The sequence below is a fragment of the Oncorhynchus clarkii genome, chromosome 33, assembly GCF_045791955.1.
Source record: "Oncorhynchus clarkii lewisi isolate Uvic-CL-2024 chromosome 33, UVic_Ocla_1.0, whole genome shotgun sequence".
Lineage (NCBI taxonomy): Eukaryota > Metazoa > Chordata > Actinopteri > Salmoniformes > Salmonidae > Oncorhynchus > Oncorhynchus clarkii.
The window spans coordinates 13,004,599-13,021,992 of NC_092179.1; the positions used below are offsets into that span (position 1 = coordinate 13,004,599).

Consider the following 17,394-nt stretch of genomic DNA (forward strand, 5'->3'; position numbering starts at 1 on the left):
GAGTGGTTGAAAAAACAGTTTTAATGACTCCAACCCAATCCAAACTTCCGACTTTGTATATACATGTAACTGCCAAAATAAAGGAAACACCAACATCGTGTCTTAATAGGGTGTTGGACCACCACAAACTAGAACAGCTTCATTTCACCTTGGCATAGATTCTACAAGTGTCTGGAACTCTATTGGAGGGATGTGACACCATTCTTCCTCAAGAAATTCCATCGTTTGGTGTTTTGTTGATGGTGGTGGAAAACGCTGTCTCAGGCGCTGCTCCAGAATCTCCCATAAGTGTTCAGTTGGGTTGAGATCTGGTGACTGAGACACACACACACACACACACACACAGCATTTAAGCCCCCTATGGTCCTCTAAGACCCCTCTTTCAAAGTCACTGAGATCTCTTCTTCTAGCCATGGTAGTCAAAATAATGGGCAACTGGGCATGACCCTAAGCATGATGGGATGTTAATTGCTTAATTAACTCAGGCACCACGTGTGTGGAAGCATCTGCTTTCAATATACTCTGCATCCCTCATTTACTCAAGCGTTTCATTTATTTTGGCAGTTACATATACAGTGCAATGTCTACAGAATGAATTGTCTTTGAATCCCCACTTCACTCCACTCCCCTCCCTCCAGCCCACCTCCTGTCGCCCAGAGGGGGAGTTCAGCTATAGTTTTAATAGTCCCCTCCAGAGGTCCTCCACTGTCACTGTCTCATCGACCGACCAGGCAGAAAAAAAGTCAATTAACTAACAGTGATATGTCCTTCATATCGATCGAACTGGGCCCCATGCTGTGAGTTTAGTGTGAGGTCACTAAGATATGACAGCCGTTGTCACCAACCCTTGTCCTGGGAGAGCTCTAGGAAGTGCGGGTATTTGTTCCAGCCCAGCACCCTGATTCAAGCATTCCATAATTATCAAGACCTTAGTTACAGTCGTTGAATCAGGTGGATTTTAGAGATGGGCTGGAATGAAATCCTGCATTGTACATACTAGGGGGTAGAAGAGAGGCTGTGTATCTAACAGGAGTGTGTGTGTCCAGGGCTGTAGACCAGTGTTTCTCTCCACAGGTGGAGTTACACTCTGCTGGTCTGTATTAGTCTGGCACAGATCAGATGGCTCCTGACAGACCCAAGATGTGAAATGGAGAGTTTAACAGGGTGTCACTCTGTGCCAGAGCATGGCCCTGTGTGAGCTCCAAGAGCTCCTAATGATGACATCACCCTTGTTAATGAGTTGGCCAGCTGAGTCCATCGGAGGGAGAGGGGACAGTGAAAGGGCACTGTCTATCCATTATAAAGAGAAAGAAAGAGAACCGAAGAGGGGGAGAGAGGAGAGACAGGGCAGTATGGTGAGTCCGTCTATTGTCTTGGGAAAGGGCTTTCTGTGAGAATGGTTGCTGAATACTGCCGTGTGTATGTGTGAGTGTCCACTTAGGTAACGTAAATAAAATATAGGTCACGTTCATTCGACCCCTTTGGCTGAGGTGCGTTGTTTGGTCTGTTGATACCACAGCAGAAAGCTCTGTGACTCCTTGGCACGGGCAGTCCACAACACTGGCTAGCTCTACAGGGAGGGACAGTGTGAGAAACTCAAGGGGTACGGCCCATTAGTATTCGGTTAGAGTAGTTGTCTAAAGACACAAAGGAGAGAGAAAAAAAGGAGAGATAAAGAGAAATGGAAGAGAGCGGGAGAGAGGGAATTATATATAGCGAGAGAGGGGGAAAAGACACCATGATAGAAAGACACCGTGAAGCAGGCAAAGTGCCAGAAACAATTTCAAAATGCTAATATTTCTCCCATTCTTCTCTGTCAGGCTGGCCGTGAGAGGTAGAAAGAGAGAGGTTTGGAGAATGTAAAACTGCCATCCTCTCTGTCAGGCCATGGTGTCCTATGAGACTATAAAGCCTGAGAGGGCCTCTGTCAGACCATGGTGTCCTATGAGACTATAAAGCCTGAGAGGGCCTCTGTCAGAGGAGCAGGCAGTCTGTCTCTTTCTCTGCCGCCCGTCTGGTGGCTCCCTCCGCAGGGCGTGGTCTCTCAGTCAGTCTGCGTGGTCCAGTCCCGTGTGGCGCGAACTCGGGACCTCTGCCTCCCAAACGCACGTGACCATCCTCCCTCAAGCGTCTTAGCTGATCACGTCACCTCAAAAGCCAGCTAATGAGGTGACGCAAGCGGGACACTTAAGGCTGAGGAGTAAGTTTCACACCCCATGTGCTGCATAGGCACTCGCTCTGGATCAGAGTGTCTGTTAAAATGGCAAATGTATTACCCTTTCTGTATTTTGCAGCGTTACAACACCTGCGTTTGCATGAGGAGGGCCAAGGGCTGGTGGACACTGAGTCCAGAGTGACAGCTTTCTGTCTACAAGCTGTCCAGAGACTTCTGTACCTGGATAGACACTGCTTGGGCTGTGCTGAGGAGGCCAGGGGACCTTGGGTACCACAGGAACAGGTCGATATAGGTCAGCCATTACTCCTTAATACTGCGCTGTGCTTTGGGTGTTCACAGAGATGTTTCACAGCCAGGAGCATGGATAATGGAGGAGCAACATTTTCACCACCCACATACCCAGATCAGAGTGCTGACCTCTGCCAGCTTGTGAGAGCGTGGTTCACTAAGTTGGGTCGCCTGCAAGAAGAGGCTGGATAGAAATCCGCCAGCAACACGGTTGTGGACTCCTCCATAAAGTCCACCAGCGACACGGTGGAGGACTCCTCCATAAAGTCCACCAGCGACACGGTGGAGGACTCCTCCATAAAGTCCACCAGCGACACGGTGGAGGACTCCTCCATAAAGTCCACCAGCGACACGGTGGAGGACTCCTCCATAAAGTCCACCAGCGACACGGTGGAGGACTCCTCCATAAAGTCCACCAGCGACACGGTGGAGGACTCCTCCATAAAGTCCACCAGCGACACGGTGGAGGACTCCTCCATACAGTCCACCGGGCTGCTGCAGCAGGTGTTGGAGGGCATCCATTCTGCACTGCCACGCTTGTTTAGAGAGATTCTGGGGATTAAGCAGAGACTGGACCGTCGGGGGGAACACCAGGAGGGTGAGGGGAATGATCCTATAGTTCAAGACTCCGGAGCTGGGTGGCCTTTTGCACAGCCAGCAAAAAGGCTCTGTCTGCGGTGGCTGTGACGGTGGCTCAGAAAGAGCCTGGGCTGAGGGCAACAGGGTGGCCGGGGAATTTGGGACCCGGCTATTCTCTGATAAGCCTCCGATAGAGAAGCGAACAGATGATCTACGGGGCTATCGCTCAGAACAGATACGTGTCACACCTTGATCCATCAGGGGGGGTTGTTCTGTGGGGAGGAGGAGACAGTGCAGCATCTGGTTTTTTTCTTGTTCCAGGCTGGTCGGGTTTTTTTCTCTCCTTGGTGGGTGATGTACAGGGCTAAGGTTGGGGTTGACTCTGGACCTAAATGTTGGAAGGCCTAGGTATAGCGTGGCCAACAGGTGGAGGGACTACCTAGTAAACTACCTGTTGGGGCAGATAAAAATGACAACGTGGAAGACCAGGAAACATGAGATGCAGGGGGAAGGTGTACAGACCCCAGAGCTGTGCTGCTGGGGCAGGTGCAGGCTCGGCTTACACTGGAACATTTACAGTATATGGGGGCTGGTGAACCATCTGGAGGACTTTGTAGGGGTGTGGGGCATCAGGGGGGTTCTATGTACAGTAGATGAGGAGGTTAAAATGAAGTAAAGTTTTTGCTTTTAATGATGTAACTATTGGGCCAGTAAAGGTCTTAAAAAATGATCATTCCTCTCTAAGTGTCAGGAGGATGTGTCTCTGAAAGTAGGACACAAAACAGCATAACACATGTCTTAGTGATACCTGAAGAGTACTGTAGGACTATATGAGCGAGTGGCACAGATTTCTATGTAACACCTGGACTATGAGTGAGTGTAAGTGGTTAGAGACCTCTGAATGACAGGAACATCTGTCTGTGATGAGAACCAGAGTGAAGAAGTGGACTTGTAGCAATGTTATAATGCACACACACACACACACACACACACCTCAGACGCCACAGTCTGTTATTGTCTGTGGTATTGTTTACTTTCTGCCAGGAAACGTCTCTGGTTGATCATCAATATATCGAGAGGCTAATATCACTTCCATGGTACACGATGTAATCTAATGTCATCCCCTGTGCTTTCTCTCCTCTCTCTTCTCTCTCTCTCTTTCTTGCTCTCTCTCTCTCACACACTCACTCTCTCTCTCTCTCTCTGAGACGAGGACTAACATAAAATAGAGAGGCAGTGGAGAGAAAGAGAGCGAGAGAGAGAGAGTGAGAAGACAGAGAAGAAAGCACAGGGGATGACATCAGATTACGTCTCAGACAGTCTGCCTCTCTGTGGAAGATTTAAGAACCAGCATCTGCGGTTTGATCATTCCATCGCTACTGTTACCACCATCTTTTGGATGAAGACCATAGACTGTGTTTGACTGCTTGACCAGGCATCCCTGAGTGTGTCTGTCTGTTGGAAAGAGCCCTAAACCCCCCATGTGTTCTTAATACCTCTCTAGACTAGAGCCCTAAACCTTCCATGTGTTCTTAATACCCCTCTAGACTAGAGCCCTAAACCCTCCATGTGTTCTTAATACCCCTCTAGACTAGAGCCCTAAACCTTCCATGTGCTATTAATACCTCTCTAGACTAGAGCCTTAAACCCTCCATGTGCTCTTAATACCTCTCTAGACTAGAGCCTTAAACCCTCCATGTGCTCTTAATACCTCTCTAGACTAGAGTCCTAAACCTTCCATGTGTTCTTAATACCCCTCTAGACTAGAGCCCTAAACCCTCCATGTGCTCTTAATACCTCTCTAGACTAGAGCCCTAAAAACCCTCCATGTGCTCTTAATACCTCTCTAGACTAGAGCCCTAAACCCTCCATGTGCTATTAATACCTCTCTAGACTAGAGCCTTAAACCCTCCATGTGCTCTTAATACCTCTCTAGACTAGAGCCCTAAACCCTCCATGTGCTCTTAATACCTCTCTAGACTAGAGCCCTAAAGCCTTTCTGTGCTTCTCCCTCACTAGAGCATCCTAGCAGTATGTCTGGTGACTCAGCCTCTTCCTGTAAATGATGTCATTTATTTATCTTTAGAAGGAGCAGAGAAAGTGTCCTCTCCTCTGAGGGATAATATACTGAGACACATCTTCTCATTTCATCTCCTCTCACCACTTCCTGATATCAAAAAGCAGGAATTGCTGTCAATGACTCAGTGTATAGCAAACTGAAACATGCAAACCAGGTGACCAGTTTGTAAGCGTTTGTACCGTTAGTGTCACTGTCCTTGGTGCTGAAACATTAAGTCCTACTGAAGCGTTAGCCCACGGATGCAGTTCAATATGATCTCTATCCAATGGAATGTCTGTTCGAAACATATAGGCTACCACACAAGTGAGTCAATGTTTCATGTTGGTTAGAAGTGCACTACACAGGGAATACATAGGGTCTCATTTGAGACATAACCACACTAGGATAATGTCTGTCCTAGCCAGACAGAGACATAACCACACTAGGATAATGTCTGTCCGAGCCAGACAGAGACATAACCACACCAGGATAATGTCTGTCCTAGCCAGACAGACACAGCCGCACTAGGATAATGTCTGTCCTAGCCAGACAGAGCCATAACCACACTAGGATAATGTATTCCTTGCCAGACAGAGACATAACCACACTATGATAATGTCTGTCCTAGCCAGGCAGAGACATAACCACAATAGGATCATGTCTGTCCTAGCCAGGCAGAGACATAACCACACTAGGATAATGTCTGTCCTAGCCAGAACAGAGACATAACCACACTAGGATAATGTCTGTCCTAGCCAGGCAGAGACATAACCACACTAGGATAATGTCTGTCCTAGCCAGGCAGAGACATAACCACACTAGGATAATGTCTGTCCTAGCCAGGCAGAGACATAACCACACTAGGATAATGTCTGTCCTAGCCAGAGCAGAGACATAACCACACTAGGATAATGTCTGTCCTAGCCAGAACAGAGACATAACCACACTAGGATAATCTAGGATAATGTCTGTCCTAGCCAGGCAGAGACATAACCACACTAGGATAATGTCTGTCCTAGCCAGAACAGAGACATAACCACACTAGGATAACGTCTGTCCTAGCCAGGCAGAGACATAACCACACTAGGATAATGTCTGTCCTAGCCAGGCAGAGACATAACCACACTAGGATAATGTCTGTCCTAGCCAGGCAGAGACATAACCACACTCTGATAATGTCTGTCCTAGCCAGGCAGAGACATAACCACACTAGGATAATGTCTGTCCTAGCCAGAACAGAGACATAACCACACTAGGATAATGTCTGTCCTAGCCAGGCAGAGACATAACCACACTAGGATAATGTCTGTCCTAGCCAGGCAGAGACATAACCACACTCGGATAATGTCTGTCCTAGCCAGGCAGAGACATAACCACACTAGGATAATGTCTGTCCTAGCCAGGCAGAGACATAACCACACTAGGATAATGTCTGTCCTAGCCAGGCAGAGAGTGCATCGAGAGAGGCTACATATTGGGATTTGCAGCAAATAAAAAGGCTTGGTGGCACTGTGGCCTGTTCTGCTCTGTAACGCCTCATCTGTCTCTAGTCAAGCGGGGAGAATGTTCTACTCTACTGTCAGAGGAAATTGGATGACCAGCATTAGGGAATGCATCCCAAATGGCACCCTATTTCCTACATGGAGCCCATATGGCTCTGGTCAAAAGTAGTGCACTATATAGGGAATAGGGTGCCATACTCAGCTTCTCTTCTCCACTTAAAGTGAGTGGCTGCGATAAGAGTTGATGCCATTGTAATGAAATTGTAGGGGGACATTGTTTCATTTAGGATGACATTTACTCAACCCATAGAGGTGTAAAAAAACAATGATTTAATGTGGCTTTTACCTTGATGTATGCAGTCATCGTGTAAGTTATTCCTCATACATTTATAGAGGTATGACCCACCTCTTTGACCATAGATTGGTAGACCAGTTGCTTGCCATGGGTAATATACAGTTGAAGTCGGAAGTTTACATACACCTTAGCCAAATATATTTAAACTCAGTTTTTCACAATTCCTGACATTTAATCCAAGTAAAAATTCCCTGTTTTAGGTCAGTTAGGATGACCACTTTATTTTAAGAATGTGAAATGTCAGAATAGTAGTAGAGAGAATTATTTATTTCAGTTTTTATTTATTTCATCACATTCCTAGTGGGTCAGAAGTTTACATACACTCGATTCCAACAATAAGTTGGGTGAATTTTGGCCCATTCCTCCTGACAGAGCTGGTGTAACTGAGTCGGGTTTGTAGGCCTCCTTGCTCGCACATGCTTTTTCAGTTTTGCCCACAAATGTTCTATAATATTCTCCTCATGATGCCATCTATTTTATGAAGTGCACCAGTCCCTCCTGCAGCAAAGCACCCCTACAACATGATACTGCCACCCCTGTGCTTCACGGTTGGGATGGTGTTCTTCGGCTTGCAAGCCTCCCCCTTTTTCCTCCAAACATAATATAGAGATAGATATACAGTGGGGCAAAAAAGTATTTAGTCAGCCACCAATTGTGCAAGTTTTCCCACTTAAAAAGATGAGAGATGCCTGTAATTTTCATCATAGGTACACTTCAACTATGACAGACAAAATGAGGGAAAAAAATCCAGAAAATCACATTGTAGGATTTTTAATGAATTTATTTGCAAATTATGGTGGAAAATATGTATTTGGTCAATAACAAAAGTTTATATCAATACTTTGTTATATACCCTTTGTTGGCAATGACAGAGGTCAAACGTTTTCTGTAAGTCTTCACAAGGTTTTCACACACTGTTGCTGGTATTTTGGCCCATTCCTCCATGCAGATCTCCTCTAGAGCAGTGATGTTTTGGGGCTGTTGCTGGGCAACACGGACTTTCAACTCCCTCCAAAGATTTTCTATGGGGTTGAGATCTGGAGACTGGCTAGGCCACTCCAGGACCTTGAAATGCTTCTTACGAAGCCACTCTTTCGTTGCCCGGGCGGTGCGTTTGGGATCATTGTCATGCTGAAAGACCCAGCCACCTTTCATCTTCAATGCCCTTGCTGATGGAAGGAGGTTTTCACTCAAAATCTCACAATACATGGCCCCATTCATGCTTTCCTTTACATGGATCAGTCGTCGTGGTCCCTTTGCAGAAAAACAGCCCCAAAGCATGATGTTTCCACCCCCATGCTTCACAGTAGGTATGGTGTTCTTTGGATGCAACTCAGCATTCTTTGAGTTGAGTTTTTACCAAAAAGTAATATTTTGGTTTCATCTGACCATATGACATTCTCCCAATCTTCTTCTGGATCATCAAAATGCTCTCTAGCAAACTTCAGACGGGCCTGGACATGTACTGGCTTAAGCAGGGGGACACGTCTGGCACTGCAGGATTTGAGTCCCTGGCGGCGTAGTGTGTTACTGATGGTAGGCTTTGTTACTTTGGTCCCAGCACTCTGCAGGTCATTCACTAGGTCCCCCCTGTATGTAAACTTCCGACTTCAACTCTAGGTGCTGTATTTCTCTTTACGGTGTACTGTACATGCGTTTGGAAATCCAGCTGAAATTGTATGTGCTTTCTTGACTAAAGGACACCTTTCATTAAAAGCTAGCATATAGTGACATCTGACATAGTGTATGATTATGTGTGTGTGTGTGTGTGTGTGTGTTGGCAGATGAAGGGCAGTGTATCATCATCAAACCACACATGACTTTTAAACCTTCAAACTTCAGTTGCAAACAGCTTCAAAACAGAACCTATAACGGTCATAAACTACACAACATCCAAACGTTCCTCAGTATCTCCAATAGTTCTGATGTTTAAGTATGCTGAATCTGTCAGTTGACACAAATACATCTCTGTGCAAAATCATTACTCTCTCTGTTACAGTGTGGACATGTGAGTCTGAATCGCACCGCTGAAGCTGAACTAATAGGAGAGTGGTGAATAGCCTGTGGTAGTCCACTGTGGAGTCCCTGCATGGCTGTTTCAGTAGACTGTACTTATTCGGTGGCCCTGTAGGGAACATTACGTTTGTCTTTCCTCTTGTCCGACTTTACGTTAAGTGCACTTAATCGTATGTATTTACATGATCATTACATTTAGGTTACGTTTAGGTTCAGCACCACATCATTTAAAGTGCTTCCACACCGAAAAGTGAGCAGCGTGCTGTGTTCGGTGTTCTGTTTCTAGGAGAACAGGATTCTTTGCCTCTCTCCATTTCTCCATGTTGTGTGTGTGTGTGTGTGTTAGGGCTGCACAATGAATCCCCCCCAAAAAATGCAGTTAGATGTTTTTGCCCATATCATCCAGCCCTACTGTGTGTGTGCCTCAACTGGTTTCAGTCCGGGGGTTTTTCAGGGGTTTTGTTATGTTGTCTGCAATGTACACCAGACTAAGTGGTGGAAGAGTTTCAGATGGTGGTTGCTCTTTACCTATCAATATATGTTATCGGAGTCAGAAAATAGCATTTAGATAACCAGGACGTCCTATGATGTGATCCTATGCTACTGAAACGTCATAACTTCTCTCTCGCTCCTCCTCTGCCCCCTCTCCAGGCATTTGGCCAGACCTTCTCCACCCAGCGCAAGGTGGCTGCGGACGGGGAGACCAACGAAGAGACCCTCCTACAGGAGTCAGCCACTAAGGAGGCGTATTACATGAGTCGCCTGCTGGGGATCCAGTCAGAGCTCAAACAGAGCCGGGCCGTCACAGTCAACACACAGGCCGACAACGAACACCTCAGTACTCTGCTGCAGGAGCTCAGAGAGGTGAGGCACCAGGGGTTAGAGGTCAGGGGGGAGGGGTTTAGTGGAGACTGTTACAATGATGCTTGTACGAATTCGAACCCAGTCGCAGAGAAACACAGCAAGCAGAGGTAAGGGTAAATCCAGATCTTTACTTAAAGTCTTGACAGAAACAAGGCAACAGCACAATAGTGCACTAAACAAAACACAAGACCTAAGCAAGGATCCAGGCCAACAGAGGAACCAAAGTAGCCAGGCAACCAGGTGAACAGAGGGGGAAATCAAACACAGGTGAAACCAATAAGAAACAATCAGGGTAACCTGGAAACTAGAAACAAGGTAAGGGTGCCCTCCAGTGGTAACCTAAGGAAATACACTCAAAATAAAACAAACTGTGACAGACTCAGAACTGTGGGTACTTACTATATACATGTATGCACAGTTATTATTTGATCTTAAACACGTTTTAGTGTGTGTGGCTATCAATGCCAATCGGTCAATCAATATAATGTATTTAAGGTGTCCTAGGCTATAAAGTCCTTTTCATGTCAACATTTGTCACAAAATGCTTTACAGTAAATCCTTGTTGTGTTTCATCGTAAACCAGTCCCGTGTTGTTTTGTGAAAATAACCACGTCTTTTTGTATTTGACAGTAGCCAGGGTTGTGTGTGATAACTAAACCACTGGTGTTTGTGTCTGTCCTGTAGAGTAATGAGATGTTGGAGCTGCAGCGGAGCCGGATGAGAGAGGAGATCAGGGAATATAAGTTCAGAGAGGCGCGACTCCTACAGGACTACACTGAGCTGGAGGAGGAGAACATCACCCTGCAGAAACTAGTGTCCACTCTCAAACAGAATCAGGCGAGGGAACACACACACAGTGCATACACACGTATGCGGTTACACACACACACACACACACACACACACACACACACACACACACACACACACACACTGTATCCCCATCCCTACCACAACATGATGCCTCTCCCTCTCTGCTTACCTCTTCCTCCCCTCCCCCTTTCCACTCCCTCCTTCCCACCCCCTTCCTCCCTCCTTCCCTCCCCCTTCCTCCCTCCTTCCCACCACCTTCCTCCCCTCCCCCTTCCTCCCTTCTTCCCTCCCTCAGGTGGAATACGAGGGGTTAAAGCATGAGATCAAGGTTCTGGAGGAGGAGACCGAGCTGCTGAATAGTCAGTTAGAAGACGCCTTACGTCTCAAAGACATCTCCGAGGCCCAGCTAGAGGAAGCCCTGGACTCTCTGAAGAGCGAGCGGGAGCAGAAGAAGCACCTCCGCAAGGAGCTGGTCCACCACCTCAGCCTGTGTGACGTCCAATACACGGGCAGCGCCCACCTCACTTTTACCTCAGCGCCACCTAGTGGCACGGCTACGCCTGTCTCCGCCCTGTCGCCCAGCTCAGAGGAGCCGGGCAGGTGTAACGGGCATCTACATGGAGGGTCAGGAACTGGGACGGGGACAGGGTCACTGCCCAGGGCCAATGGAGAGTGTCGGGGAGCAGGGAGGAAAGGAGAGGGGATGGTGTCGGATCTGTTCAGTGAGATGAACCTGACAGAGATACAGAAGCTCAAGCAGCAGCTGCTACAGGTGGGTGGAGAAGTACGGTTCACTTGGTTAGAATGAGTAGAGTGGAGTTTCGGGAGCCTCTGGAGTTTGGTGCTCAGATTTCTCAAGTGTTATAAGCATTAAACAATGACAGGAGGATATCCAAACACTTTGGCAAACATAAACATACTAATTCAAACTCATTAATGTACACATAAACAATATTACAAAGTGAACACATGTGCACACTGAAACTGTACAAATGAACACGTCTATATCCCCTCAACAGCCCCATATTGTAGATGTGGGAATAAGTGTTGAATTATTCAGTGAGAGAGACTGCTGACATAACCTCACTGCATACAGCTCTCTATTCCTGCTCTCCCTCTCTCTCTCTCTCTCTATCGCTCTCTAACTCTTCTCAGTCTCTCCGTCTCTCTCGGCCTGTCCCTCCCTTTCTCTGCCTCTTTTAAGACTATAATACAGTTTATCTCAGCAGTCAAATAAAGCTCCAGTTAGAAGCACCAGTGAGAAGTTGTGGGAACAGCTGTTACTGAACCTCTGGCTGTTACATGGACTCTAATCTAAATGTCCGCCATTTTGTTTTATAGTGGGTGTCTTCTCTTCTGTAGTTTCCTCCAGCCCAGTGGGCCAGTGAGATGAAGATGCAGTAGGATGTGTGTGGGGTTGATATGTGTCCAACCATTCACTGCAGTTCCGCAAGGTGAAACTGCATCTCCCCACACATTCCCTCAGCCTCTATCCGATTGGCTGGACTGGAGGAAAGGCTTATTTATATCCTCACTGACACACTAGACTATCGATTCAGCCCCAGTAGTGTGCAAGGTTTACTGTTCCCTCTGAAAGTGTGCAGGGTTTAGGCCCTGCTGAAATAAAACTGCATAGACCAGCATACATTTCAAGCTGGTCCATGCTGGTATTTGCTGGTCTATGCTGATTATTGCTGGTCGGATGCTGGTCAAGCTGGTCAGACAAGAATGGTCTAGCTGGTCACGCTAGTCTGTCCAGCATGGTCTAAGATGGGTATGCCGGTTTACTAGGATAGTCTAGCTGGTTTTGCTGGTGACCAGCCTTCGCTGTGTTTTGGACACATACCAGCTTATGCTGGTGATGTTGGTATGCAAGTGACCAAGCTGGTCCATGCAGGTCTACGATGGTCTAGCTGGTCAAGCTGGCCTGACCATGCCCATCATTATTACACTTCCCAGCATGCTCTATTGCAGTAGATTTTTTTATTGTTTGTTTCAATATCTATTTTGTTTGTTGGGTTTTTGCATGCACATTGATTGATTGATTAATCTTATGCTACACAAAGATAAATAACATACATTTTTCTAAACTAATACCATCTGTTAGTTGGACTTATTGCACCCATTACTGAAATGGCTGTTCCAGTTCTGAATACATGTTGTGGGTGAAGAAAAGTTACAATTATTGGGTGTCCCCACACTGGCTGGATTCCAATAGGAATTAAGCATCACTTTGAAAGCCAGCATGTTGTGACTTGATGCTGGTTTTGCTGGTGACCAGCTTATGCAGGTCACCGTGTGACACGGTTGGTCACCAGCAAAAACAATACAAAGGCACCAAGAAATCAGAGTGAAGGCTGGTCCCCAGCAAAACCAACACCTATGCTTGTCTGTGCTGTTTTTTTCAGCAGGGGGCCTGAGGGATCTGGTGGACGGTGCTGAGTGTGCAGGGAAATTATGCAGCTTATTTAAGGTTATGGGGCTGGGGATGATAAAGAAAGCTACTAGTTTAACAATAGGCTGAAAATCGCTGTGTGTGTGTTTGTGTGTGTGTGCGTGCGTGTCCATAGGTGGAGCGAGAGAAAACAGCGCTGTTGATCAGCCTGCAAGAGTGTCAGACGCAGCTGCAGCATACACAGGGTGCCCTGAACGAGCAGCACGAAAGGGCCCAACGCCTCAGCGAGAGAGTCACCGCCCTCAGGCGCCTGCACCAGGAGGCCCAACTCGCCCAGGAGACACACCTCAACCGAGAGGCCCTGATGGAGCTAGGAGAAGAGGAAGAGGAGGAGAAAGAGAAGGGATTAATACACAGCAGGGGCCAGGCGTTCTGCCACCAGACCCCGGGTCTGGAGATCCTCCAGTGTAAATACAGGGTGGCTGTAACCGAGGTGGTCGAGCTAAAGGCTGAGCTGAAGTCTCTCAGAGAGAGGTACAACCAGTCTGTGGAGGGCGGGGTGGAGGAGAGGACGCGCGGAGAGGCCCAGCACAGATCTCTGGAGCAGCAGGTGGGGAGGCTGGAGAGGAGCTGCCGGGAAGGTAGGGACAAGGTAGGGGGCCTGGAGACGGAGCTGAGAACAGCCAAGAACATGGCCAGCGAGAGCCAGGGGGCGCTCAATGCAGCACAGGACGAACTGGTCACCTTCAGCGAGGAGCTGGCTCAACTTTACCACCACGTCTGCCTCTGTAACAACGAGACGCCCAACCGGGTGATGCTAGACTACTACAGACACGGCAGAGGACTAAGGGGTATCAGTGCCTCGCTCAAGGGTGACGATACCCGCGTTCTACTCACGCCCCGCCTCGCCCGGCGGCTCGCAGCCGTTGCCGCAGCAACCTCGTCGTCCACGGCGGAGTCTCGTAGCCCCTCGGAATCTCCATCCAAAGAGCGGTTGTCAGGAGAGGGAGGCCGGGACCGGGGGAGGGACAGGGACAGTCCTGTACCCCGCACCCCTCCTACGGGATCCCCCAGCATCAGTGCCTCTTCCTCATCTTCATCATCATCATCGCCTGCGGTAGAGCCAGCTGGAGACCTGCGTAGGGAACCCATGAACATCTATAACCTCAACGCCATCATCAGAGAGCAGGTGAATCATTTGAATAAACATGTCAAACTAAGCATTTGCCATACTTAAACACCAATATAATTTCACACGCACATATCATTACATCTTTGTTTTCATGAGCAGTTGAAACCGGAATCAGTTTATCACAGTTTGTGTGCCAGGTGTCACCTTTAGCCTTTCAAATGGTCATCATGAAGCGAACAGACACAGATTTGAGTGTATATGACAACATCAGCTAATGTTCGCTAACAACCTCCCTTGATGAACATGCTGCAGGTGAGGCACCTCCAGAGGGCAGTGGACCGGTCACTCCAGCTGTCCAGACAGAGGGCTGCAGCCAGGGAACTGGCCCCGCTGTTTGACAAGGACAAAGAGGCCTGTATGGAGGAGATACTGAAGCTCAAGTCCCTGCTCAGCACCAAGAGAGAACAGATAGCTACCCTCAGACTGGTCCTCAAAGCGAACAAACAGGTCAGACATGGACAGGGCGTCCACATTATGGATACCTATGGATGGTCATACGCTGTCTAATACTGCCTTGCAAGAATCTACTTTGAGGCTCGTCACGAGAAATCTCCGAAGGCTGTAGATGGTTCTCACACCAAGCTAGCAGGCTACAGTAGCTATGAGGATATATAGAGTATATAGAGGCTGCCGTCACAGTCACACTAATGTCCTCACTTAGAAAACAATTGAACATTCAAACTCCCTTGGGGGTAAAAATGTATTCAGACTTCAATGGGACTTTCTGTTTAAATAAAGGTGAAAGAAATGCCCCTGTTCCCTTGTTCTTGCAGACTGCAGAGAATGCCCTGGCCAACCTGAAGAGTAAGTATGAGAATGAGAAGCACATGGTGACAGACACCATGATGAAGCTGAGGAACGAACTGAAGGCCCTGAAGGAGGATGCTGCCACCTTCTCATCGCTCAGAGCCATGTTCGCTACCAGGTGACTATTTCCCTCCTCGCTCTATCCCTTCATCTGTCTTTCTTCTATTGACTTCTTGTTGTTCACTACCAGGTGACTATTTCCCTCCTCGCTCTATCCCTTCATCTGTCTTTCTTCTATTGACTTCTTGTTGTTCGCTACCAGGTGACTATTTCCCTCCTCGCTCTATCCCTTCATCTGTCTTTCTTCTATTGACTTCTTGTTGTTCACTACCAGGTGACTATTTCCCTCCTCGCTCTATCCCTTCATCTATCTTTCTTCTATTGACTTCTTGTTGTTCACTACCAGGTGACTATTTCCCTCCTCGCTCTATCCCTTCATCTGTCTTTCTTCTATTGACTTCTTGTTGTTCGCTACCAGGTGACTATTTCCCTCCTCGCTCTATCCCTTCATCTGTCTTTCTTCTATTGACTTCTTGTTGTTCACTACCAGGTGACTATTTCCCTCCTCGCTCTATCCCTTCATCTATCTTTCTTCTATTGACTTCTTGTTGTTCGCTACCAGGTGACTATTTCCCTCCTCGCTCTATCTCCTCATCTATCTTTCTTCTATTGACTTCTTGTTGTTCACTACCAGGTGACTATTTCCCTCCTCGCTCTATCCCTTCATCTGTCTTTCTTCTATTGACTTCTTGTTGTTCGCTACCAGGTGACTATTTCCCTCCTCGCTCTATCCCTTCATCTGTCTTTCTTCTATTGACTTCTTGTTGTTCACTACCAGGTGACTATTTCCCTCCTCGCTCTATCCCTTCATCTATCTTTCTTCTATTGACTTCTTGTTGTTCGCTACCAGGTGACTATTTCCCTCCTCGCTCTATCCCTTCATCTCTCTTTCTTCTATTGACTTCTTGTTGTTCACTACCAGGTGACTATTTCCCTCCTCGCTCTATCCCTTCATCTGTCTTTCTTCTATTGACTTCTTGTTGTTCACTACCAGGTGACTATTTCCCTCCTCGCTTTATCCCTTCATCTATCTTTCTTCTATTGACTTCTTGTTGTTCGCTACCAGGTGACTATTTCCCTCCTCGCTCTATCCCTTCATCTATCTTTCTTCTATTGACTTCTTGTTGTTCACTACCAGGAGAGACCAAGGACCAGGGATAGCTTGTTAAAAGGATAGACTAGTTCTACATCCTACCCTTACTATATCTCCTCCGCTCTCTCCATTCTTCTCTCTCTTCTCTACTTCTTCTTATCATGTTATTTTTTCGGAACCCATCTCCACCTACGCTGTGTAACCAAAACTTTTGTTTTTTGCAAGCACCCAACCCCTCTCCTTGAAACTTCTCAGGTGTGATGAGTATGTGACTCAGCTGGATGAGATGCAGAGGCAGCTGGCTGCGGCGGAGGACGAGAAGAAGACGCTCAACTCCCTCCTGCGGATGGCCATCCAGCAGAAACTTGCCCTGACCCAGCGTCTGGAGGACCTAGCCTTCGACCAGGAGCAGTCGCACTGCACCCGCAGCGGCAAGGTGGCCCGCATGAAGAGAAGCACCCCCAAAGTAAGTCCTGGTCCTCCCTCCAGCCCCACCACCGGCATTGGCGCCCCCTTAAGCCTGACCTCTGCTACTACAGATGCCACAGCCCTAGCTCTGAGCTCCCCTACGACACATCATAGACACCCCCTCAGCCCCTCCTCCACGGCCCCCTCAGGCCCCACAATACCAGACAGTCCCCCCTCCCTGGAGGCACCCTCCTCCTCCTGGACCCCCCCATCCACCCCCCACAGGCTGGCTCACTCCCAGTGGGCACTGGGTGTCCGGACGTTAGAGGTCGACTCCCACAGTTTCAGTCTCGACTCCCATAGTTTTAGTTTAGAACGTAGCAGTACTGGGCTCTCCAGGCATTACTCCTCAGACACACGGTCGTCTCCTGGCAGGGGTGCTCAGCCTGGCTCGGCCCCCTCCTCCCCCTACCGTTCTCCCATACTGGGGTCTCGCCGGTTAACATGGAGCTCCCCTCGAACTCACCCCCTTACCAACCTGACGCGTACCTCAGCCCTTTATACCCCCTCTTCTTACACCCCTACTAGTTCCTATACCCCTTCTAGTTCCTACACCCCTTCCTCCCCTTATACCCCCTCCAGTTCCTATACCCCTTCATCTGCTCATTACTCTCCTTCATCATATATCCCATCCTCTTCATACACCCCCCACACTTCATATAGCCACACCAGCAGCTACAGTCCACTCTACCCTAGGTACTACGGTTCCCATCGGCCCCCTCACTGA

At 47.9% G+C, this 17,394-nt stretch overlaps 1 protein-coding gene across 1 annotated transcript in view; it reads left to right on the forward strand.

The window, feature by feature from the left end:
- The window catches only part of LOC139392714 (protein bicaudal D homolog 1-like), a 28,732-nt gene extending 11,338 nt beyond the window's left edge, over positions 1 to 17,394 (forward strand). Inside the window, exons 2-8 of the mRNA XM_071140914.1 lie at positions 9,627 to 9,839; positions 10,524 to 10,676; positions 10,948 to 11,424; positions 13,223 to 14,236; positions 14,492 to 14,686; positions 15,013 to 15,164; positions 16,455 to 17,394. Coding sequence (XP_070997015.1) covers positions 9,627 to 9,839; positions 10,524 to 10,676; positions 10,948 to 11,424; positions 13,223 to 14,236; positions 14,492 to 14,686; positions 15,013 to 15,164; positions 16,455 to 17,394 — 3,144 coding nt within the window. The remainder of the gene's footprint in view (positions 1 to 9,626; positions 9,840 to 10,523; positions 10,677 to 10,947; positions 11,425 to 13,222; positions 14,237 to 14,491; positions 14,687 to 15,012; positions 15,165 to 16,454) is intronic.